The sequence below is a fragment of the Eublepharis macularius genome, chromosome 17, assembly GCF_028583425.1.
Source record: "Eublepharis macularius isolate TG4126 chromosome 17, MPM_Emac_v1.0, whole genome shotgun sequence".
NCBI classification, from domain to species: domain Eukaryota; kingdom Metazoa; phylum Chordata; class Lepidosauria; order Squamata; family Eublepharidae; genus Eublepharis; species Eublepharis macularius.
This window is the reverse complement of record NC_072806.1, coordinates 4,950,096-4,976,005: the sequence shown is the minus strand read 5'-3', so window position 1 is coordinate 4,976,005 and position 25,910 is coordinate 4,950,096. Positions and strand designations below refer to the sequence as shown.

The following is a 25,910-nucleotide window of genomic DNA, read 5'->3' as shown; positions in this document are numbered from 1 at the left end:
TCTCTTAAGTCATAACAAAATCAGTACTACGTGATAAGACTATTCAAAGTTGCTTGCTGGGTTGTAGCAAAATCTTGATTGTCCAGTGACAGTCTTCTTTGCAAGAATCCACCCAAAATTGGCCCATTGGTCCACTGGTCAACCAGTCTCCTTTCAGTCCATTCCTGCTTCTCAGGCCTGCCTTTAGTTTGTCTATTTATCTTTAGTGCTTGGAACGGATACAGCTATAAACACCTCGATGAAGTTTTTAAAGTTCTGGACAGATGTTAGGTACAGTAGCTAGGTGATTAGTTACCTTTCTGAGGGTTTGTTGCGGCCCCAGTGGGGCCGTTCCGTGGCTTGAAGACTTTCCCAAAGTCGATTTCCTCCGACGCATAGCTCAGTTTTGTCAGCAGTGGTTTAAAATTCTCTTTTAAAAGTGAATTCCGGGCAAGTAGTTGTGCTCGTCTGTAACTACAAGGAGATGAGAAGAGCTAAAGGAACCTCGGAAACTCAACAGATTACTGTGGTGTGGGCTGTTCTGTGTACAAGAACCAATTTTGTCCAATACATGGGGCATAAAGAAGGATGCAGACACACATATCATGTGTGATCTGAGGGATGCTGGAGGGAAAGCCACGTTCTAAAGAATGGTTTCAAACAATCACCCTCAGAGGATATGGATCCAGTTTTCGGCTATTGCCTTCTGGGCCTTCGACCCTTTCAAACTCTGAGCGTTCTAATAAAGGAGCGTCCATTACCACCAACCTTGCAGGTTCTGTAGAGATGGTTCTTACAGGCTGTGTTTGTCTCCTCAACTATCCCCCAGTGGTGGGACACACATGTCCCTTCTGACTTCATTTCATGCCCCCATCCTTAGGGGCATTTGCTGACCACTTCTGGGCCTGTTTCTCTTCGAAGCCATTAGATATATTTGCCAGTTCTCCATTCTCCCATCAACTCCAGGTTGCTGAGAGTGGAACATCAATCCATTTATCACATTTTTGTATCCCAGCCCTTCTCCAAGAAACACAGGGCAGTTCTCTCCTTTTTATCCTCCCAGTAACCCTGTGAGGTAGGCTAGTCCAAAAAAGAACGACTACCCCAAAATCAGCCAGTGAACTTCAAGGCAGAATGGGGGTTTGAGTTGAGGTCTCCCCAATCTGACACTCTAACCACACCAGACTGGAGCACACTGCTCCCTGCAAGTAGAAATCTAATACAGCAAGGAGAAAAGTTCTCACTTTTCATGCTCTCTTTTCTCTTTGCCTGCAGTGCTTGTTTTCTGTGTGCAGGGAGGTTTTAACATAGGGAAGCATTCTCAAACGTGATTACGAGTTTGTACAGGTACCCCATCCAGTCTTCCATCTCCACATTTCTATCACTTTATTTCTTTTGCATCTGTGAACCAGGCCTGAGATGCGCACAGGTTGCAAAAGTGTATATCAGCATTTCCCAGGCTTCTGAGAATGGAAGATAACTTTTCTCTCTCTCAATAAAAGACACACTTGAGGTTTGCACCTGATGAGTTTAACCATCTGCATAAGTTACTATTTTACATCTTTCTGTATGCACTGGCTTCCTGAACCAAATGCACAAAAGGTGTCTTAAAATGGAGGCCTTGGTAGCTCTCTGAAAATATTGTGGGGTACAGGTAGGAGACAATCAAAGATGTTTAGTGCCACACTAAACCATGAACCTTTTGTAGGATGACTGCTGGTCAGAGAGTCATAAGAATGGAGAGGAAGTCCCACTCATAAGCTGTGACATGGGATAAAATTGTAATCGTTAATAGAAGAGTTCAAAATAAATACATGAAAAGATCCCCATTTTTATTTGAAATGTTGAAAGGAACTCTATAAGTGAAAATTAGCTGTGAGGGGGGGGGGGGGAGTCCCAGATGGGTAGTTTGTTGCAGTGAAAACAAACAGCAGTCTTGCAACACTTTAAATACTAAAAGTGCAGTCCTATGCAGATAGTTTCAGGCAGGTAACCATGCTGGTCTGTAGCAGAACAGTAGGATTTGAGTCCAGTGGTATTTTAGAGACCAACAAGGTTTTCAGAGTGTAAGCTTTTGAGTGTCACATCTCCCCTTTGAAGAAGGGAGTTTTGACACTCAAAAGCTTACACTCTGAAAACCTTGTTGGTCTCAAAGGTGCCACTGGACTCATACCCTATGCGGAGTTACTCCAGTCTTAAGGCTATTGATTTCAATAGGCTTAAGTGTGGAGTAACTCTGCATAGGATAGCAAGATTTGGGTTCAGTAGCAGCTTACAGACCAACCAGATTTCCAGGGTGTGAGTTTTCAAGGGTCAAAGCTCATTGCAATGTAAATAATAATAATAATAATAATAATAATAATAATAATAATAATAATGTGATATGCAAATCTCAATGGACTAGATGAAGTGGTCTCTAGTCCAGGATAGCTTAGGCCTTAATAAAAAAGCATTACTCTTTAAGATGTCACCAGAGGCAGCTGTCCCTCTGCCTCAAGTGTAAAGTGCCTGGGATTGAGTGTCAGAGGTCTTAAGTGGTCTCTTCAGTTCACCAGGGAAGAAACTGAAACAAAGTTCTTTCTCAGTTTTCCTCTTTGTGTGTGTGTGTGTACGTATTATCAGATCAGAGAGTCGGCACAGGAGGGGAAGTGAGAATTTAGCCTGAAAACAGCCCCTGGCAAAAAGGCTTGTTTGCTCCCAGCTCACACCCATAAGAGTCACACAGCAGACGGAAGTAGGGAATGTCTGCATGACACACACAAACGGCACACACCTCCCTGGCTTTGCAGGCGCCCTCTGTGCTCTTGCCTGCCTGTCTTCTGTTTTCTCCCAGCTGTTCTTGGATTGGAGAAGTTGCTCGCAATATGGGGAACATGGCTTGTGTTCCCCAGGCACCTGGGAGGTTCAGATACTCTTTCTCCAGGAAGCCTTCGCTCAGGAAAGAGTGAGTATGCCAGAATCTTTGCTTGAAGCCTAACAAGAGAGGATCTTTTCCTTCTTTTTTTAAAAAAAGCATTTACTTAATCTCTTTGTGTTACCTTCCCAAAGGAACTGTTTGAGCTGTCTGGCTTTTCCCAAGAGAAGTCAGGCACTCGTGTGTCTGTAATTTTCTTGGGCTTTGTAAATTTTACAATAGTTTTACACTTCTGGTAGAAGGGATGTTGATTGTAAAAGTCTATTCTTTAAAATGGAAGGAAGGCAACTTTTTAATCTTAATCAGTATTTGTTTTATTCTCTTGGGAGGAGTGGTCAGTCACTGGCACGGCTTGAATTCTATTTCAGAGTTTTGCAGAATCTTTTCCTTATGTATAAGTAGCAGTAGCAAAACGTTACCAGTCTCAAAACTTTTTCGCGGGGAGGGGAGGGGGTTCATTGCCCAAAAATATTGGCTGCTATTAACTATGGCATGTTTGATACAAATAGTTTTACATTCAGCAGAGACCCTTATTTGAAAGGAACAGAAGAGATCCAAGATATATGAGCAAGAGTCTTCTTTTAACCATACTTCCCTAGAGAACTGTAAACTAGTTAGTTTCAGAATTCCACTGGCACCGTCATTGTTTTATGCACTTTTTCTAGAGGGACAGAACCTCATAAAGGGGGGGAAAGCATGCAAAGTGCATGCATATTGTTGCCCATATTGGTTTTGCTGCATTTAAATACCATTAAATTAATTACACATGAGATCATTGCATGTAATACCTACTGAGGCATGCTATTTCCTATATGGAAACACTTTCTGTGTAAGAACACCATTTTTGATCCTGACACAAAGGAATATTTGGGTCTCAGAACCCTATATTTTAGGCCAGCGTTATGACCTCATACTTCCATTAAACTGATTTTAAAAACGAGTTTTTTCACACCAAAGTTAGATCTTCACAACAATGTTCCTGCTTAGAATATTCTGTTTTGTAGTTATTGTGTTTGCTTTTACAAAGTTAACTTTAGCTGACAATTGAACGGCACCTCCCCCCCCCTCCCCATTCCCCTTTCCATTCCAGGTTTCTCTTCCCTCTCCCAAAGTTCTCACCATCCTGCCTAGATCCTCCCACTCACCTAAACGACTGTCTGTGCATATGGAAAATGAGGACAAATAGCTCAAATTCCTGGGTGACAATAAAGTTCAAATAAAATCAGACAGCTAACTGCCAGCTTTAAATTTCAACGTGCCTGAATGAGCAGCACGCACCTGGGAAATTTTCCTAGCTATGTGCCTCAGACTGGGGGCATAAATGCAGAACCTCTTTAGGATGAGTTGGCCAGTACTAAACCCAAGGATTGGTAGTTATGCAGTTCCACTGACTGATGCATACAATCCAGTTTGGCATTCATGACCGATTGGGCAAAAAGGCGGAAAATTCAGGGGTGTGAAATCAATTAAAATTATTTCATGGTCATCCAAGAGCAGGGGATGTATGGAAATGGCTAAGCGTTCAAGGACCATTCCCTAAGAATCCATGTTCAGGTATTTTAACTGATGCTACTTCAAACATGCCCTGGTAGGGATAGCCCGGGTGAGCCCGATCTCATCAGATCTCAGAAGCTAAGTAGGCTCGGCCTTGGTTAGTAATCGGATGGGAGACCTCCAATGAAGTCCAGGGTTGCAATGGTAAACCACCTCTGTTAGTCTCTTGCCATGAAAACCCCACCAGGGGTCACCATAAGTCAGCTATGACCTGAGGGCACTCTTCACCACCCCTTCAGATATAGTTCTCTCAGCTGAGAGGCGTTAATGAATCATTAAATTTTGGCACTGAAGCATGCAGTTACCAAATAAGGGACTCCAATCAATATTCCTGGACTTTCCTTCTCTGGAAAGGAGAAAGAAAAATGGAATTCACTGTGATAGCCATAGGATGGACAATTGCATGATGGGATACCATAGGAAGTAAGAACCTGACCCTCCTTTCTTGCAATTAGCACTTCCTGTACCTCCGTGATGAGGAGTATGGCAAATTGCAAACCAGAAGAATTGTGTAAAAGCAATAGCATATTAAAAAAAATATACACACAAACTCTTCAACATGTGCTAAGCTTTTGGAGGGGGGGTAAATTTTACACCCTTTTCTGAGCTAATGACTTCAACGGTGTCTGTTTTTAAAAGCAACATTCCCTTTTCCATTTATTTCACTGTGTATTTTCCTTTGCTTTATCAAGAAACTATATTCCGTAGGCTTGCCAGTCTCTAGGTAGGTTACAAAAACAGAGACCTCTCTCTGTTTTTGTAACTAGAACAAAAAGTGGGACTGGGAACCCGCAATTGGAGGGAAAATATAAGTAACCCAATTGGAGGTAAAATATATCCCAATTGGGTTACTTATATTTCCCCTCCAATTGTGGGTTCCCACTTTTTGTTCTAATCTCTAGGTGGGGGCTGGAGATCTCCCAGAATTACAGTTGACCTCCAAGCTACGGATATCAGTAACCCTGGAGAAAATGGCAGCTTTGAAGAGCAGACTTTATGGTATACCATAGAGTCTAGGTGCAATTCCTTCCTTCAGGCACTGCCCCCAAATCTCCCGGAATTTCTCAGGCCAGAGTTGGGAGCCCTAATCCAGAGCCACGTGGGGCAGGATACTTGACAAAAATGCAAGGATAATTACAGGCGATGGATTTTGTTTACGTCTATAATTTCATTGAAACCAACTAAGTTAGACCACCAGACAGGAGAGGAAAATTAGGGTTACAAAATAAAGTCTCCCAAAAACGTACGATATAAAATGTAAGGGAGAGAAAGGAAGTAGAGATAAACAGGGGGATAATCTGCAATCATTCCAGTTACAAGGACACAGGCTTGTTGTCTTTATGGAAACAAACAGACCCAAAGATCTGTGGCTTTCAACATTCCCGAAACCCCTTCGGCAATGATCTGTGCGCTGAGGAACTTTAGCACACTTGTCGCAGAGCCCCTGCGCATCACAGAAGATTCTAGGCATGTTTTATGGCTCACTTGTGCAGACTGACAGGGCCTGTTGAGCCCTGCGTGAATGCAGAGTATGCCATAGAGCATGTATTCTCCAGTATGCAGAAAGGGAAAATTGCAGAGGTGAGCAAACTGTCTTTGGGATCTTTAAGAAGTTCCTGATAAGCTTCTAAGAAACCCTTCCTTGGAACACAGTTTTAAAAACATTGAACTAAATGAACCTTTGTTCTGATCCAGCAAGACACAGCAGAACAGTGTTTTATGTTCCTTTCCCAGGGTGTATGCTACGACTTGTGCTTCCCATGTTAGATTCTGGAGAGGGCTCTGGTTTTGTGCCATAGAGGGGAAGTTGCCAATGTGCAAGAAAATCTTCTCTGTTCCTGAGGGCAAAGGCACCCGAGAAATATAATATAGAGATGGAGCAAATAGAAATTGTAGCATACCAAGCATATTGTTAATATCATGGGCTCATACAGCGTCTCCAAGAAGACATGCAAACATTTCAAAATTTGCAACCATTCCCCTGAGATACACATTTGAGGAAAGTTGCTTTAGGGAACTTGTCAGAAGCATATCTTATGTTACATATTCAAGATTACACTCTTCTGTAACTGGGACCCAAATTGCTGCAAGAAGTCCAGTTCTATTTACTCTGGTGGGTGGGGGCCTGGTAGGCTAGCTGACTTACGGCCTGACATGTAAATCCACCATTGTCCCACAGAATTAGCTTCTAGGTTATTTGGGGCCTCTGTTTGAATTAATCCAGAATAATTATAATCTTTTTATCTACTCCACAATCAGTAAAGTTAGACTGGAGAAAAAGAATGTTTTAGCATTGGCTGGTTTGGGGGGTTTTTTTCTTTTCACTGTTGAAGGTGATCTGAGCATTCCCTGCCCCCCCCCCCACTTGTCAAACAGTTGGTGCACATTTTTGTACTTTACTAAAATTGCTCAGCCAATGGTGGCAACAAAAGAAATAAATTTGCACATCATGGGAAAGCAAAATGAATGTCTCCTTTGGAATCATCATTACCATAGGAAACAAAGTCTTTCTGAAACCTCTTAAAAGCAGTTGTTGCTCTCCAGATGTAGGATCTTCAGATCATGCACTGAAAGGGTGAGGAAAATCCTTTTCTTAAATAACACCCTGATTGTGAGTGCACCAAGACAGTCAAAGTGATTATTAAGAGGGGAATAGTCTATGTTAAGTGATCTTGAATATGCTTACACAAACATCTGACCCGAAGTACTTTACTAGTCTCTCAACAAGAGACGCCTAGGCACGTGTTTGTCAAGTGTAGGGAGACGCAATGTTATCCGGGAAGCATAGTTTAAAAAGACAGAGCTGACAGAAATCGTTCCTCAGAGGGGTTGTTAATTTCAACTTTGCCTCCCCAAAGGCTCTGTCAATTTCACCTCTCCAGTCTAAAACTGCATGGGATCAAAACCAGAGGGTAGTGAGGAATGGAAATGGGCTTGGACCTGGAGAGGTTATAATGGGCTTATGTTTCCCTTCTGGTATTTCACAGCCCCTTCATACAGCTCCAGTGTATAGCAAAACCTTTGCCCTGCCGCCGGCTCTGTCTTTTTAAACTACCCTTCCTGGTTAATATTGCATCACCTGACACATAGGCCTTTTCCACACTACTCACCTTCAATCGGAACGCCGCAGAGTGTTGCGAAAAAACGCAGAAGATAACGTTTTGTCGCGTGAGTTTTGTGTGACATTGCGCAAAACTCGTGCGAGAAAATGTTATCTTCCAGGTTTTCTTTGCAATGTTCCACAGCGTTCCGATTCTTAAAATCTTTCTTCTTAAAATCTTTCTTCAGTAGATTTTGTTGATTTTAAAAATGCTTCCTCTCCCAACTAATTCCAGTATGGAAAGCAGCAACCCTAAAAGGATTATTCTAGAAATTATTTCCACTGTGACGCAACTTCATGCAAAAACACATAGGGCTAACACACACACACCATAATTTCCTCCTGGAGAAAAATGCTGTAATTTATTTGCAAGAGCTGAAACTAGTTTTGATGATGGTTGCGAAAAATCTTCAATTACATTGACTAATAGCTGGCTCCTATTAGTAATGTGTGTGACTGACAGGCTTAGATTATGGGAAAGCAGTTAATGTTGTTTATTTGTATAATTAGTTAATAAATAACTTTGATATCTTTGATCTAGTGGAGTTATGATCTATTGGAATCTGACGAAGAGTGCATCTGACGAAGAGAACTGTGGTTCTCGAAAGCTTATGCTACAATAAAATTGGTTAGTCTTAAAGGTGCTACTGGACTCTTTTTGATTTTGCTAGTACAGACTAACACGGCTAACTCCTCTGGTTCTATGATCTAGTGGAGTTAGCCGTGTTAGTCTGTAGTGGCAAAAATAGTAAAGAGTCCAGTAGCACCTTTAAGACTAACCAACTTTATTGTGGCATAAGCTTTCGAGAGCCACAGCTCTCTTTGTCAGATGCATCTAACCCATGTTGCAGATGAGAGAGGATAGGGTTGAAAGAGAATGGCTTGTTTAAGGTCACCTAGTGATTTTCTGGAAGAGGTGAGATTTGAACCAGAGACTCCTGTAACACAGCTCGTTCTCTAAGCCACTACGTTATCCCAGTCTTCGGTGTTAAACTAGACAAGAGAAAGTGAGGAAATCAGCAGAGCTTTGCCCTGTCAAGTTTCATCTTGGATCTTCACAGGAGGATGAACTTTGAGCAGGGGAATTCTCAGTTTTAAAAAGCAGGGGGTGGGGAGAGCTTCATGTAGGAGAAGATAGTTCCAGGTGGGTAGCTGTATTGGACTGCAGCAGAACAGCAAGATTCATGTCCAGTGGCACCTTAAGGACCAACAGATAAAAGCTTTTGAGAATCAATCTCCCTTCGTCAGACTAAGCCCTTTTATCCCAAGCTGAATGTGAGTGGGGTATTGCAAGGAAGGGAGTCAGGAAATCTTGTCAGTCATTAAGGTGCTACTGGACTCTGCATCTTGCCATATAGTAGAAGAATTTCCCAAAGGCATCTCAGGGGGTTTAGGCTTTAACTACTAGTATGCTGAATTGCACTCAGGAGAGAATTGGGATGAGATCTATGCTCTCTTTGACTCCTAACAGACATTAGCACCAGCTGCATACAGGAGCTATAAGTTTTGCCCCCATAGGGCGAGTAGCAGCCATTTCAGGTAGGAAAAAACAGCATAAGATGGGAGGTTTAAGGACACTGTCTCCCTCCGGCCCTATTGAAACTGGAGTCCATGCAGCAGCTAGTTAAAAGGAGAGGGGGCTAGGTAGATCTCACCCAGAACTCCCAGTTTGGCCCTCACTGCATCTCCTACAAGAATCTAGTGGAGAGATCTGGGAAGATTCTCTGTTCTTGAATGTTAAGTCTGTACTGGTTTTTAACTGTAAATAAATCTGACTGACTTGAATGTTAAAATGATAATCTGTAATTATCAGGTCATTTTTTTCTGGGAATAGAGGTAGTGGAACTCAGTGGGTTGCCCTTGGAGAAAATGGTCACATGGCTGGTGGCTCCGCCCCCTGATCTCCAGACAGAGGGGAGTTGAGATTGCCCTCCGTGCCACCGAGCAGCGCAGAGGGCAACCTAAACTCTGTCTGGAGATCAGGGGGCGGGGCCACCAGCCATGTGACCATTTTCAAGAGGTTCCGGAACTCCGTTCCACCGCGTTCCTGCTGAAAAAAAGCCCTGGTAATTATCCTCCTGAAACTCACCTTTGCCTGGTTTCATTTTCTGTGTCCTGCCAGCACAACTGTAAACAGAAAAAAAGAACTGTCAGGTTAGGTTTCTGATGCTGAACACTTTTTTTAAAAAAAAAATTTCTACCTTAACTCTGTCCTTAGGGAGACAGATCCAGAGGAGTTAGCTGTGTTAGTCTGTAGTAGCAAAATAGAAAAGAGTCCAGTAGCACCGTTAAGACTAACCAATCAGGCATCTGATGAAGAGAACTTGATTCTCGAAAGCTTATGCTACAATAAAATAAAATTGGTTAGTCTTAAAGGTGCTACTGGACTCTTTTTGATTTTGCAACTGTAGCATAAGCTTTCGAGAACCACAGCTCTCTTCGTCTGATGCATCTGACAAAGAGAGCTGTGGTTGTATTGTCGAAGGCTTTCACGGCCGGAGAACGATGGTTGTTGGGGGTTTTCCGGGCTGTATTGCCGTGGTCTTGGCATTGTAGTTCCTGACGTTTCGCCAGCAGCTGTGGCTGGCATCTTCAGAGGTGTAGCACCCAAAAGACAGAATCGGGGCCAGCTCGGGTGCTGCCCTCCCTGGAACAGCAGGAGTGGGCGAGGCGGCAATACAGCCCGGAAAACCCCCAACAACCATAGAACTGTGGTTCTCGAAAGCTTATGCTACAGTAAAGTCGGTTGGTCTTAAAAGTGCTACTGGACTCTTTTCTACTTAGAGAGACAGAATCCTTCTAAACTGGCAGCCCATCTGTTTTGGGAAGCTACAACTAAGAGCCAAAACACACGTTAAGAAAAACCTAGGTTCAGCACGTGTTCTCTTACCTCAAGGTTTGCCGGGATCTGTAGGAGTCCTGGAAGCTTAAAGTAGGCGTCCTGGAAGCTTAAAGATCTGTAGGGGTCCTGGAAGCTTAAAGTCCTGGAAGCTTAAAGGATCTGCAAGCGTCCTGGAAGCTTAAAGGCGTCCTGGAAGCTTAAAGTTTAAAATACAGGCGCCTGTATTTCCCTTTCCCTTTTTGCTGCTCTGTAAATGCTAAACTTTAAGCTTCCAGGACGCCTACAGATCCCAGCAAACCTTGAGGTAAGAGAACACGTGCTGAACCTGGGTATTTCTTAACGTGTGTTTTGGCTCTAAGCCTTCCTTTGTGCATGAACAAATAAAACAAAGCAAGAAAACCAACAAGTGTCTCCGCTAAACCTCTCACGTTCTTGATTGCCAGAGATTTATGAGGCTCGGACACTTAGAAGCTTTAGATGCTTAAGAAGTTTGTGACAAAAGTTGCTCATTTCACCCTGGCGCCTTTCTCAACTTCCTTTGTTTGCTTGCCTTGATCTTACCCGAATATGCCTTTTTTTATTGCTTTGTAGACCAGAGAGCAAGAAAAAGCTGGCCGGCCTTTTTGGCTTAGAACCAGGACAGGAGAGAGATGTCACCTCAGACAAGATACTCCAGTATATTCCTGGAAAGGTAAGTACCACCACACAGCCTCCGGGGCTTGTAGGGTGGCTATCTTATTATTCATCATGTATTATTATTATTCATCATGTATGCTCTGTACAGTCTTGCTTGTTTCTCATGTCCTTTTTGTGAGATTGACCAAGATTTGGGTCCAGGAGCACTTTAAAGACCAACTAGATTTCCAGGGTATGAGCTTTCGAGAGTCTCCCTTCATCAGATACACAGAGTGGAAAAGGGAATGAGTCTTTATAACCTATTATCCTATTTTAGAGATGACAAAACTAAAGGTGAAAGATAATCTCAGCAAAGGCAACTGACAAAGTGTTTGGCTGAGTGGATATAGTTTGAACCTACCAAAACTGTTCAGTCTAAATTGCATCTCAGACTCACAGATTTGCAGCATAAGTTTTTGTGCCACCCATACATCTGTGAATAATTAATTAATTAATTAATTAATTGGATTTATATTCTGCTTACTCTGCAAGTGGGCTCAGAGCAAATTACAACCAGTATATAAAAATAAAACATGGTAGCATAACAACGAAATCCAATAAATAATCATTAATACAGCAGTGCATATTTTGCAATGACCCTCCAACATCAGCAAAGCCTGTGGGGCAGGGTGACCGGTTAACATAGCAGCAGAACCAGGGAGACTTGGCAGAAAGCTGGATAGGGCCCCCCGCTCACGTCAACCACCATATGCCTGGCTAGGGTTGCCAGACTTCAGGTAGTAGCTGGAGATCTCCTGGAATTACAACTGATCTCCAGGCAACAGAGATCAGTTCCCCTGGAGAAAATGGCTGCTATGCAGGGCTTTTTCTCAGCTGGAACATGGTGGAATGGAGTTCCGGCACCTCTTGAAAATGGTCACATGGCTGTTGGTCCCGCCCCCTGATCTCCAGAGAGAGGGGAGTTTAGATTGCCCTCTGCGCAGCGGCGGCGCAGAGGGCCATCTAAACTCCCCTCTGTCTGGAGATCAGGGGGCGGGGCCAACAGCCATGTGACCATTTTCTCTGAGGGCAACCCACTGAGTTCTACCACCTCTTTTCCCAGAAAAAAGCCCTGCTGCTATGAATGGTGAACTCTATGGCATTATACCACACTGAGGCCTCTCCCTTCCCCAAGCCCTTCCCTCTCCAGGTTCCATGCCCCAAATCTCCAGGAATTTCCCAACCTGGGAACCCTATGCTTGGCAGAACATCTCTATCTTACAGGCCCGGTGGAATGATAACAAATCCTGCTGGGCCTGGGTCTCCACAGACAGAGAGTTCCACCAGGCTGGGGCCAGGGCCAAAAAGGCGTGGGTCCTGGTCGAGGCAGGCAAACCTCTTTGGGGCCTTGGATCACCAGTAGAGGTTTATCTGCTGATCGAAGCACCCTCCGGGGATCATATGGTGAGAGGCGATTCCATAGGTATGTCGGTCCCAGTTCACTAATGGCCTTAAAGGTCAGAACCAAAACCTTGAATCTCATCTGGAATTCCACTGGAAGCCAGTGCATGTGACTGGAATGGAGTCTCGGTCAAACACAGCGCCACTGCATTTTGGATCAGTTGCAACTTCCAAAGCAGGCCCAGCATAGACCGAGTTGCAGTAATGTAACCTGGATGCGACTATTGCATGGATCACCACAGCTAGTTTGGAGGTTGAAAAGTAGAGAGCAAATTGCCTGTGACCCAGGCCTGTGGCCCAGGCCTACATTGATAAAGAGGCATCCAGGACTAGAGATGAGCACGAACCAGAAAAAAACAACAAACCGTGCAGTTCGTAGTTTGTCACATTTCATGAACCACAAACCACGAACTTTCACAAACCTGCCCTGTTCACGAACTGGTTTGTTTGGTTCATGAAAACGTCACATCAAGGTCAGCAAATCATCACTTCCAGGTCAGTGGAAGGTCACTTCTGGGCCAGCAGAAGACCTGCAGGAAGTCCATCCCCTGTTGCCTAGGAAACTGATTGATCAGTGCCAGACTGTCTGCAACGACGAACCAAAAAACCCGAACCAAACGAACCAGCTTAAAGTTCGTGGCGGTTCATCAGAAATGGGCTCTGACAAACTGCTGGTTTGCGAACCATGAACCAGCCTGGTTCGTCATGAACTTTGGTTCATATTTCGGTTCATGCCCATCTCTATCCAGGACCACATCCAAGCTCGTCATTATCACTACAGGCATAAGTGGTGCCCCATCAAGGGTTGGGAGCTGGATCCCAGAACCTTGGCAGCCGACCAGATCAAAGTCCAGCCGGCCACCCATCAACACATAAAGTTGGGTGTCATCAGCATATTGATGACAACCCAGTCCAAAACTCTGCACCAGCTGTGCAATAGGGTGCATGTAGATGTTAAATATCACCGCAAGGTTTCTTTCTTCCTTCTGCAGCAAGGGAGTAACAGCTACCCTTTTGGTTTAAGCAAGTAAGCTATCATACCATACTCAAAGGAATTCTGGGGGACTGAACCTGGGAGGCCTGAGTTCAAAACCTTGCTCAGGCTGTAGAGCTCACTGGGTATAGTTGCCAACTCCAGGTTAGGCAATTCCTGGAGATTTGTGGGTAGAGCCTGGGGAGGGCAGAGTTCAGGCAGAAGAGGCATCTCAGCATGGAATAACACCATAATATCCACCCTTCAAACCAGCCATTCTCTCCAAGGGAATGGATCTCTGTCATCTGAAAAACTGTTGTAATTCTGGGAGATCACATAGTTCCAGCTGGAGGTTAGCAACATTATTACTGGGAGATCTTGGGACAGTCATTTTCTCTTTCAGCCAAACCTAATTCACAGGTTCATTGTTTGGGTCGGGGGGAGGGAATGCGTGCCACCCTTCTGGGAAATATAGAAGTGAGGAATGGATGAATTAAAAATATTTTGCTTGGAGATGGCCACCTCGTTGAACTATGATTCTCAGAGGCTTTGGAAAGGGAAGCCATTTACGATTCCACCTGTGTGTAGTAAAAAGGCATTAAAATAGTCGGCTCTTTGAAGCCATTTAAGTTGATTTAGAAGGAGGTATTAAAGATCTTGGGAGAGTTAGAGAGAGTCTTCATCCCTGGTGAAAGTGCAACATGTCCACCAGTCAGCCAGTGGGCCTGCCACATTTATTGTAAGGACATGCAAACTGTTAATTACCCGTATCTAACTACACAAATTAGCCAGCCCACAGCCCGAGTTTCTGTAGCAGGAATTCTCACGCTGTGTTTCTGTGGGTGGAGATGGTGAGCGCCCCGTCACCAACCTGTATGTCAGGAATTCTGGAAACGAAGAGGTGGAGGAGAAGGGAGGGTGGAAAGGGATTAGACTGCTCTCCCTGTTCTTTGGAAAAGGCAGGAAACTAGTTTGTGGTTTAAGCATAGCTGAGTCATCCTTCTTAGGGGTACAAGGAGAGGTGGCACCCAGTCTTTTTAGCATAAAGTTGGCACCTGGGAAGCCTGTAGACAAACAGAGCCCAACTTGAGAATAATTTGAGAATAATTCCTAGATAGGGTTGTTGGTTCTATGCCCAGAAAGAGCTTCTGTAGTAGAGAAGGGAGAAATCCTTATCTCCTTCTGATGCAGGACCATGACTATTTTAAAAGAACAGGGCCATGGAAAATTTGAACAGCCACAAGGCAAGGCAGGGTCAAATAGGACTAGAAGGGAAGGATTTCCCTCCACCTTTCCAAAAAAAAAAACCCACCAAAAATTATTCTAGGGTTGGTGGGAAACATCCCTCCTTTGAGGTTAACCTTAGACTTAGTTGGTTGAATGGCAATTTGTTTTGTTCTGTATTCACCTATAAATACCATCAATATTTATTTTATTTGTCAACAGTATAGAGACTGTGACAGATGCATAGGTTGCCAACTCTGGGTTGGGATGTTCCAGGAGATTTGTGGTTGGAACCGGGGAAGGACAGGATTTGAGAAGGGGAGGGACGTCTGCTGGGTATAATGTCATGGGGTCCACCCTCCAAAGCAGCCATTTTCTCCAGGGGAACCAATCTATATGGGCTGAAGATCAGTTGTACTTCTGGGAGACCTCCAGCTATCACCTGGAATTTGGCAACCCTCACTTAGAGTATGGTCTTGTGCTTTAAAAAGCCATTAACCATAGTAACTCAAACATTAATCAAAGTAGAATAAGCTTTCGAGAACCACTCGTCAGATGCGTCTGACGAAGAGAGCTGTGGTTCTCGAAAGCTTATGCTACAATAAAGTTGGTTAGTCTTAAAGGTGCTACTGGACTCTTCATTATTTTGCAACTACAGACTAACATGGCTAACTCCTCTGGATCTATGAAACATTAATCAAACTCCTATCCTTGGAGATTGGCCAAGGCCTAAGATTCTTCCAAACTCTTTCTGTTTGCCAGAGTTAAAACAACCCACACATCTGGGATTTTATACACAGCAGGGATTTTAATCTCTTTGCGGCTCCCTTAATTTTTCACTGCTCCTTCCTCTGGACCACTGGTGCAGCAGAGACACCTCGCACAAAACCTGAAAGCTCTCATTAAGTAGCTCTTTGCAAGTCATTGTCTCTACCCTATGAGGACACGTGCCTGCCTCAGAAGGCTGTTGTGTTGCTTGCTGTGATAATAGACAAGGAATAGCTTGCTGAAAGGGCTATATAAATGCTAAGCACTATTATTATTATTTAATGTCAAAATTTTATAGACCAGAGTAGAGTTTATACTTTTGATCTTTAAACTGTGGGACCCATGCCCAAACGAGGGATGGAATGAGCTAAATGCCTATCAGTTTCTTGTATATTGTTTGTATGATTTGGCGTTTAGCCTTTATATGCATATTATGGGAATTTATGAGGAATAATCATAAATTACATTTAACGTTCAAAGAGCTTTGCATACATAACCATCTTGCAATGTAGGTCAATATTATTATTCTCAACCCACATATGGGATAAAGAGGTGGAATTGGTTAAGGCCACCTAGCAAATTCATGCTGGAAGGAAAATTCTGATTCATAGGGCAATGTTTTAGGCTCAAAGTAGAAGAGACCCTGGAAGAGCCACAGATTCCTTGTACATTTTTATTGCTAAATATTGGGGGAGGGGGGTGTACCCCAGTTCAAATCAAGGCTGCTTGTCTTGTACTGTTTTCCTGGTTTCAAACAGCTTCCCAGAATTTATCAAGGTGAACATATAGGCAATCTATACATCTACCCACCAAACAGGAAACAGCCATAGTTGTGTTGCAGTTAAAGTATTGGAATAGGACTTTTGGCCTAAGCTACCTCACAAGATTGTTGTTGTGAGGATAAAATGGAGGAGGGGAAAACTATGTATATCACCCTCATTTCCTTGAAGGAAAGGTAGAATAAAAATATAATCAATTTTTATGACTGCAATGGAATCAAGAAACCAGCAGTATACAAAGCTTCTATCTATCTATCTATCTATCTATCTATCTATCTATCTATCTATCTATCTATCTATCTATCTATCTATCTATCTGTCTGTCTGTCTGTCTGTCTGTCTGTCTGTCTGTCTGTCTGTCTGTCTGTCTGTGCCTGAGGCAGAGAGAGAGATCTCAGTGACTTGCCTGAGGTGAAGGCAGAAAATTTGAGCTTGGCCAAATCCACATGCACTCACCATCCACTTATCTTGCGCAGTCATGGCAGTTGGGTTCATTCCGCTACCACGCTGTGCATCATCACATTCACCCTCCCAGTGCGTCTTCGTGGCCTAATCCGTTCTCCACACGCAACTGAGTAAAGTGTAATAGTGGGCAGTTCCCTCCTCCGTCGTCAGCGTTGACGGCGCACATCACTTCCCTTTTTTTCCCAAAAAAAAGTTAATTTTGCACTATACCGATATTCCGACTCTTCTGTAGGCAGAGCCAGGGAAAAGCCAGAGTATTTATAGGGGGGAGCCAGGTTCCATTCAAAGCAGAGAGCGGAAAGTAACTGATGGTACTAAGGACCATCATCGGTTTCTTTTCCCGCACAAACTGCTGCTCACTAAAGTAGGTTTTGCGGTATACTGACCTTGCTTTATTGTGCAAATGCACTATGAAAGCCCTTTAAAAAAAGGGGGGGCCAGGCAAAAACAGATTTCCGCCATTATCACGTGGTACAGAAAGGAGGTGCAATTGTGGCGCGGTGATGGCGGGGAACACACGGATGGGAAAGCGTGTGAGTAGCTGCTTGAACAGCGCCGCGGTTGCGAAAAAGGCACAGAAACAAAAAGCAAATGTGGATTCGGCCCTTGCCTTGACCACTGGTCCGTGTATCCTGTCTTGGAATATTTCCCAGTTGCTCATGTCCTAAAGCAAATTATAATGATGATGATGATAAATAAAACCAACTTGTGTATGATGAGGAAACAGGAGAAATGCAGATAACAAACACGACCTTTAAAAAAAAATCTCCCTTTTTGTTTATCAGGGAGAGTCACTTTTTAGAGCCCCTCCGTGACGCAACAACTTGTCCAAAGCTGACATCCTCCTTGCTCGGCAGCCATCCCCGGTGATTAAAAGCCAAGTCATCCAAACCTATCCTACCTGGAGTCTAAAGGAGTTTAATTTTTAACTTGTCTCGCTCATAGACTGAGACGGAGCAAAGTAAGACGTGTTCAGGCCTTGTTCTTGGAGCTGAACTGGTTTTCAAAAATCCTGTCATGTAAATGCTGAGAGAAACCAAAAGCATCAAACCCTCCGCTGAGATTAATCAGAACGGGTGTCTGTGGTGGCAAATATAAACAGCCCAGAGGGAGGGAAATTTTGCTGGGAATAAAACATGAAACTGGTTTCTTCTTCCTATTTAAACCAGATTATCTGAGTGGTTTCTGCCTGAGGTGAGGTACCTTGACAATATTTCATTTTTAGCAATTATTTTTGAACGGCAAAGCATTGTTTGGAGCTTTGTTTGGGATTTAAATCTGGGGAGCAAATCCTGTGATATCGCTGAAATATTTCAACACCTCAGGGCCAAAGTTGATGACAAGAGACACATGATCAGCTCTCCCAAAGTCTTTAACAATGTTTACTCAGAAGTAAACATACTCACTTTGTTCAGTGGGATTTGGTAGGTTCAGATTAGTTTGCACAGGATTGCCTTGTTATATCAGTGTGATGCAACGGTTAGAGTTTTTGGGGTCAGAGAGCTGGGAGACAGAGGTTCTGACATGGAAGCAAACTGGAGATGCTGTTGGGCCTTTCATTTTCTCTCCACCTAACCTACCTCACAGGGTTGTTGCTACGAGGATAAAATGGAGGAAGGGAGGAAAATGTCATAAGCTGCATTGGGTCTCCATTGGGGAATAAAGCTGGGATATTAATATCTAAACAAATGATCTTTAAAAGGAGTTACAGGGCGAGGCAGGGGGGTGTCATTTCCAATCTGAGACAGAAATTTTCCCCATCAAGAGTGTTTTACTCTGAGGTGAATAATAGCTGCTTTGGAGTGAGATGGAGGGAAATGTCTATTGAGGAAGCCGGTTAACCTCTCCTCAGCGTTACAACATCAATTCAAATCACAAATTCAGCCGCTGCTGCTTTTAAAGACAATTAAAGACTATGGGGCAGTCAGCTGGCATCCAAAGCACTCTTCCTAGGGGTAAACATGCTCAAGATTGTGCCGCATGTCCTGGATTTCTCAAGTTTCTTCCAGTTGCACCATTAATATTAAGTGTGTGTGGGGGGGGGGGGGGGTGTGTTGGTTTTCCACATGCTTTCTCTCCTCATCTCTCCTGTGCTTGCCGCAAAGCCTGTAACTCCTTTGATAAGCAGTTGTGGAGGGGGATTATTATTACCTCAGATTTCCTCTGAATGGCGCATGAATTAGCCCCTGGCAACTCCTGTTGGTGATGCACATAATTAGACACCACCATGTCTCTGTGTAGAATACACTACTCATTGACACATCATGATTATGGCTGGCGGACCCCTCATCCCTGGGGGGACCCACCTTTTGACACACTCCAGGCCTTAATTCACCCATTCATGAGGTAAACTGTCAGAAGTAATCTTACGTGGTTTGAGGTGCCTAATGAAAGAAAGATCTCCACAGAATCATCTCTCCCATTAAAAGGAAGAAATTAGGGTTGCCAGCTCCAAGGTGGAAAATTCCTGGAGATTTGGGGATGGAGCCTGGAGAGGGTAGGGACCTCAGCAGGGTATAATGTAGGGTTCCCGTCCTCCAGGTGATGGCTGGAGAGCTGGAATTATAACTGATCTCCAGGTGACAGAGATCAGTTCCACTGGAGAAAATGGCTGCCTTGGAAAATGGACTCTATGGCATTAAACCCTGCTGAGGTCCCAAATCCTGCCCTTCCCAGGCTCTACCCCCCCCAATTCTCCAGGAATTTCTCAGCCTGGAGCTGGCAACTGTACTATAATGGCAGAGTCCACGCCCCCCCCCCCCCAAGCTGCCATTTTCTCCAAGGGAACTGATCTCTGTGGCCTGAAGATCAGTTGTAATTCTGGGAGATCTTCAGGCCCTATCTGGAGGTTGGCAACACTACAAGAAACATATAATTCCCCTCCCCCACAGTTTTTATCTGAGCCATCATAATGTTGGGGGCAAATTTTGTCTCAAATTGGAGCCTTTTCTAGCTTGTGCATGGAAGATCGCTAGGAACCCCCTGGGTCAGCTGTGTGCCGTATGCTAAACACAAATATCCCCAATATATAGTACTTATCCAGTGTTTCTATTTGAAATCAGTGGTGTATATCTGTGGAACTGCATTTGAAAAAAACTGTAAAGGATTTATGCTATGGAAAGTAGCCACACAAAGACATTGTGGACTGGCAGGTAAATCAAAGGTTTATCTGGAATTTAATCAGAACGATCTAATTGTCACATGTGAATAGGACGGCATGGTATGTTAATAGTACGCCCGGTGGTTCATCTTTATCAGCAGCTTCAGAACTCCTTGAATATTGGTGCCAGGTCAGAACAGGGAAATCAGTTGCGGGGACCAGTCCCATTTTCCCATTCTGCCCCATACCCTTTAATTTGCCTGCTTTAATTTTTTTTACTTTTCTAACATGCATCTTTATCGCAGCATCTGCATACTTTGCTTTATCAATCCACTCCAACCAGCCATCCTTAATCAGACTTCGGCCATCCCCCAACTAGGTCATAATCGGTAGCTACAATCCAGTAAAACCGGGTATAACAAGCAATAGGTTACCCACGGTTTACACAAAGCAGGCGGGTACTGGAGTTCTATTGGCCTAAAAAGCCTGGGAACACTGGAAAGATGAAATCTAGCAGCTACATAATGGCCTGGAGGATGTCTAATTAAATTTGGGTGTGTGGTTATGGTAATACACCAAAATAGGTGGTGTGTTAAGGGGGTGTGGGAGCAGAGAGGAAGGATCCATTTGAAAATTCTCCATGTTCCTCCCTTCAGAAAGTTCTAGACTTTCCTCAGTCGCTCTGCCAAGGATTAGGGAACATCAGGTCCGTATTATTAAGCATTTGATTAGTGCCAGCCATTTGCTGTAGACTGCTTGGAACTTTTTTCATCACTTAATAGTCCCTGCTCAGAAGGCTTACAGTTGTGAGGGCCACACAACTTTTTTTAAGGTGCAGTTTTTGCATTGTTAACCCACAGCTGAGGCAGTATGTCTGCAAGTCGCCACATCCTGAAAACTGCTTATTTTTGAATTTATAATTTCCTCTGTTTTAATATATTTGAGCATCCTGAAAAATGCTTATTTTTGAATTTATAATTTCCTCTGTTTTAATATATTCGAGCAAGCCACTCTGAAACACTAGTAATTCCAAAACTGTGTGCCAGGGAAGAAGTGCCATGAGAAATAATTAAAAGCACCCGTGAACCCAAAATACCCAACACACACAGGAGGCTGCCTGCTGTGTCTCTGCATGATATACTGTTGTGAGCTTTCCTTCTTCCAAACTGCATCTGCATTTCTCTCATAGCTTTGTCTCAGGTATGAATGGATCATTCAGTCACTCCCATTGTGGCAGAATCAAACAAACAAATCAGCTATTTATGTAGAAACACTCAATAAGGGTAGATAGTTAATACCCTTATGCTCTCTTTGGGTATAAAAGTGATGTGTGCTTGCAAAATAAATTCAGAAAAAAATGGGCCTTGGCTATCAGAAGTTTGCGAAACATGCTATATGCTTTTGCAATGCATCTTAAGCTCTATTAAATTATAATGATTTATAATTTGTTTAAATTTATGTTTCTACTGTAGGGAAAGTAGAACACAGTGACCTGTGACTATCCTAATGAAAGGTTAGCCCTCAATAATTGCACAGGGAAATAATCTTTAAGTTAGATACATTACTCCTGACTGCAGGGCTGGCATCTCCATTGAGGCAGGTCCGGCAACCGCCTTCAGCGCTGAGGTGCTGGAGGGGGCACCAGGGGCAAGGGCGCATGCTGTGGAGCTGGCGGCAGCAGTGTGCGAGTGGCTGAGCAGGAGGGATGGGAAGCCACCCGCGCGCCACCCCGGCTGCCTTCCATGCCTGGCCCGCAGCTACTGCAGCCTCCCAGCATGTGCCCCTGGTTTGGAACAGCAGCCACAGGCCAGGCGCGTCAGGCGTCTGGGGTCGCACACAGAGCAACGGAGCAGGAGGGCTGGGAGGACGCACGTGCGCCTCCCCAGCCGCCAGCAGTGCCTGGCTGGAAGCGCACACCAGCCAGGCACTGCTCCAGCGGCGCAAAGGGCAATCTAAACTCCCCTCTGTCTGAAGATCAGGGGGGCGGGGCCACCAGCCATGTTACCGTTTTGAAGAGGTTCCGGAACTCCGTTCCCCTGCATTCCAGCTGAAAAAAAGCCCTGCTCTTTCCCCACATTAAAGCAGAGCAACAATGGACAGCGATTGGGGGACTGTAGGCATAATTCTAATGTGGTGTGGAAGATGGTAACCAAATCTCCTGTTATTAGCAGTAAAATGTGCTATGAAGTGCACCTTTAAAACCAGGGGTGGTATGGTACAAGATGCCGTTGTGTTGACGGGACTCCTAAAACCAATGCCACATAGCACTCTTCAGTATATGTATATTTTAATTCTTTCACATTTCACAGAAATATCTCATTTTATCCTCAACAATCCTCTGAGGTAGGCTGGAGGGGAGAAATGGTGATTTCTCTGAGAACAACCAATGAACGCGAATGCCAAGCAAACATTCGAACTTGAGTCTCCTGCAACCAAATGTAAATCCAAATATTGCAGCAGGCCATATTCTCCCCACATTTTTTTTAAAAGAGAAAATCTCTCTTTCAGCTCTGCTTGGAACTGCTTTGTTGTAAGGGGCTGCATATTTTTTATGTTATCTCTTCCAGAGCTGGCAGCTGATCAATAAACCTAGCAGCAAATATTTAATCTTCTTTTCCTTGCACTTTAATTGCTCCTCTGTGAACTTGTTAACTGCTGTTTAGTAGCTTTCCAGCTCCAGAGGCACGCTCTCTGATGCCTCACAGAGTCTAAATCACCCCTGTGGGATGTTCCAAAAGTGGGATGGGAAGGTACCTAGATCTCACAGAGCGAGTGAGAACATCAGTGGGGTTATAAATAGAGATATTCGCTAAGAAGAACTCTGTAAAGCAAAAGTGTGCACACTGCTATACCAGAAGGGTGGAGAAAGCAGCCAGAAATAATGAGTGAGGTCCCAGCTACCCTTATACTTTGCATGATGAAGAATGCTGTGTATCTTGAAAGCATGCATATTCCAACACCAACAGAAAGCGTCCTTATAAAATAGGAATTGTTTTGTTTTCTTTGCGTCCCAAGTGACCCTTGTTTGTTTTAAAAACTAGGGTACCACACCCTGTGGCGCAAAGTGGTAAGCTGCAGTACTGCAGCCCAAGCTCTGCTCATGACCTGAGTTTGATCTTGGCGGAAGCCGGGTTCAGGTAGCTGGCTCAAGGTTGACTCAGCCTTCCATCCTTCTGAGGTCGGTAAAATGAGTACCCAGTTTCCTGGGGGGTAAAGTGTAGAGGACTGGGGAAGGCAATGGCAAACCATCCCGTAACAAAAGTCTGCCAAGAAAACGTCATGATGTGACGTCCCCCCATGGGTCAGTAATGACTCGGTGCTTGTACAGGGGACTACCTTTACCTTACCACACAAGTACATCCCTAATTCCTTCTATGAAATGTTAGAAGGTAGGCACTATCTCGAGAGCACAAAGGCACCAGTGGCAAAATGCAAAACTTTGATCATCCACATGTGAGTTCCATAAGTTTTACCATGAGCACATGTAGAATATCTTCTCTCACCACTGTCATTCTGAGCTAGGGTTGTCAGCCTCCAGGAAGTGGCTGGAGATCTCCTGGAATTACAACTGGTCTCCAGGCCACAGAGATCAGTTCACTTGGAGAAAATGGCTACTTTTGGGGGTGGACTGTATGGAATTATGCCATGCCAAGGTCCTTTCCCTCCACAAACCCCACTTTCTCCAGGTTTCACTCCCCAGATCTCCAGGAATTTCCCAACTTGGAGCTGGCAACCCTATTCTGGGCTAAGGGTCCTTCGTGTCCTGGTAACTGGCTACTCCCAATCTCCAATTGGCCCCATTTTCTAAGGTACCAGCTGACTGTTAGCAAGTTTCCTATTCTCTGAGATGATGCTCAAAAGCCGGCACTCTAACATTAACAAAAAAAAGTTCTAGTCAGTTTTTTTTTTAAAAGCCATGCATGTAATGTTGCTCTCTGAACAAACCTGAAGATAGCATTTTTCTCCTTGCCAGACTATAGGAGCCTGCCCCAAATGGTGTTATCTGTCTTTAGGTGCGGTCACTAAGTTTTTATCCAATTAGGCCCAGCAAAGCCAAAGAAATACAAGATAAAAGGGGCTCACAAACAATTAACACCTTGTCACCGGTTAACTAGTTCCTCTCTGCTGCTGATGGCCACTAAAGTGGTTGTTGTAGGAGGTGAAGCCCATTCCAGAGAGGTGAGGTAACAAAAGCCCTCCAAGCAGAGCTGGGCTGGTTATTAACGGCTGAGCCTTCCATTTATCAAGGGACGGCTTTTGCAGCTGTCTGCTTGGCACCAGCTGCTAGAAAGCAAGCACATATGGATTAGGCAGAGATATGACCGGCTAACTGTGGATTCTGCCCTCCGGGTTCATGCTGTGGGCCTGTGATTTGAGCCTGCATTCAACTTCAGGCTATGTGTGAACTTATCCCTTTCTGACACTTGAGTTGCATTCGTTCGGGGGTGCTGCAGATCTTTTCCAATTTGCTTCAACACATGCCTTCCAATATTTGACAGAAGAGAAGACACGACAGTTGCTCTATGGCTAGAGGCAGTTGACAGCAGCTGAAGGCAGTTTGATAATACATGTCATTGTAGCATTCATCCCACTATCCATCTCTACTAAACAGGTCTTTCAGGTTTCTCATGAGGCTCCAACAACCTGGTGCACCCATTTGGCCAAAAATGACAGGGGAGCGATAGAAAGGAGGGTGTACAATAAGTCTTCGATAAGGCAATGGTGTGTTTCCAGCTTCTGTTAACTGAGGCTGTGTTCACACATATACTTGTAAACAATGCTAGAGGTACATTAGAAGATAGGGAAATTATAGAATCATAGGGTTGGAAGGTATCTCTAGGGCCATCTAGTCCAACCCTCTGCACAGTGCAGGAAATTCACTACTACCTCCCCCCACACACACACCCATTGACCCCTGCTTCATGCCCAGAAGATGGCAAAAACACCTCCAGGATCCCTAGCCAAACTGGCCTGTGGAAAATTGCTACCTGACCCCAAGGTGGCAATTGGCATTACCCTGGGCATGTAAGAAGGGCTACGAGAACCAAGCACTTATGCAACCCCTTCTGCCCTTCCCTTCACAATTTGCCCAGGTTCACAGAATATGTCATATGGCCATCAGTGTTTTCATGCAGCCCTAGTTCATAGCCTCATTCCACCAGACAGTAGTGGTCGTAAAATGATAACACGAACCATGAAAGATACTGTGTCGAGAACAGCCCAAACAGGCATTTATGTTCTTAGTTAGGAACCATTTGTTTACAAAGCAAAAATCTGGAAGATCCAGGGCAAAACTCATAATGTAAAAAAAGGCTCGTTTGTTGAGATGACACAACAACTGGCTACTGCTGCCTGAAAAGCAGTGAGCCTCTTGTCAAATCACAGCGCTGCAAAACTGTTGTAAAGCTGCCATAAATTACACGAGTGGAATATACATTGTCGTTGGTTAATGCTTCCCCATGCTTAATAATAACTACCAAAAATCAAGCCTCCGTACCTGTAAAAAAATATAGCCCAGCGTGGAGAAAAGTTCTAGGTTAGGCTAATATTCCACTTGCAGGAAAGCTTTAAATCAGAGCAAGGCAAATTCTCTGACTGTGTCTGCTGATCTGGTGACATAATGAAGATTGTTTCTGCAGTCTATTGTGATGAGGCAGGCAGAAACTCTCTAGGAAATGTTTGGTCCCTGCTGAGACACCACAGTAAATAAGGTGTGATTATAAGGCTAAATGCGTATGAAGAAATGTATGGAAAAAGACCCCCCTGTGTCCAAGCTATAAACAGCTCCGCTTTGGAAAGCTGCAGGGAGTGTTTATGACGCCCATCTGGCTGAAGTGAGATCTCACTTTTGCCCAGGTCTGGCAACCTCTAGCTTGGGTCAAACTCAATTAACGCCTTTTCAGACCACTCAGCTGGGTTAATCATAATGCTGGCTGTCGAAGAGATTAGTTTTAACTTCTTTTTAAACCCCCCTCTCCCGGCTTCTCTCCAGGGTTGTGAGCAAACAGTCCGCAAGGTGGTAACATCGTAGGCTGGCATGGAGACTCAGCAACAAACAGTACTGCCCTCTCATTGCTTAAAGAGCAGGCATCTCTGCTGATTTAGGACTGCCAACTCTGGTTGAAAACATTGCCTC

The 25,910-nt window shown here is 44.2% G+C and overlaps 1 protein-coding gene across 1 annotated transcript in view; it reads left to right on the top strand.

The window, feature by feature from the left end:
• The first annotated feature begins 2,761 nt into the window (after positions 1–2,761).
• The window catches only part of PLEKHN1 (pleckstrin homology domain containing N1), a 67,008-nt gene continuing 43,859 nt past the window's right edge, over positions 2,762–25,910 (top strand). The window contains exons 1-2 of the mRNA XM_055001026.1: positions 2,762–2,923; positions 10,981–11,080. Of these exons, the coding sequence (XP_054857001.1) occupies positions 2,844–2,923; positions 10,981–11,080 (180 nt within the window). The 5' untranslated portion in view covers positions 2,762–2,843. The remainder of the gene's footprint in view (positions 2,924–10,980; positions 11,081–25,910) is intronic.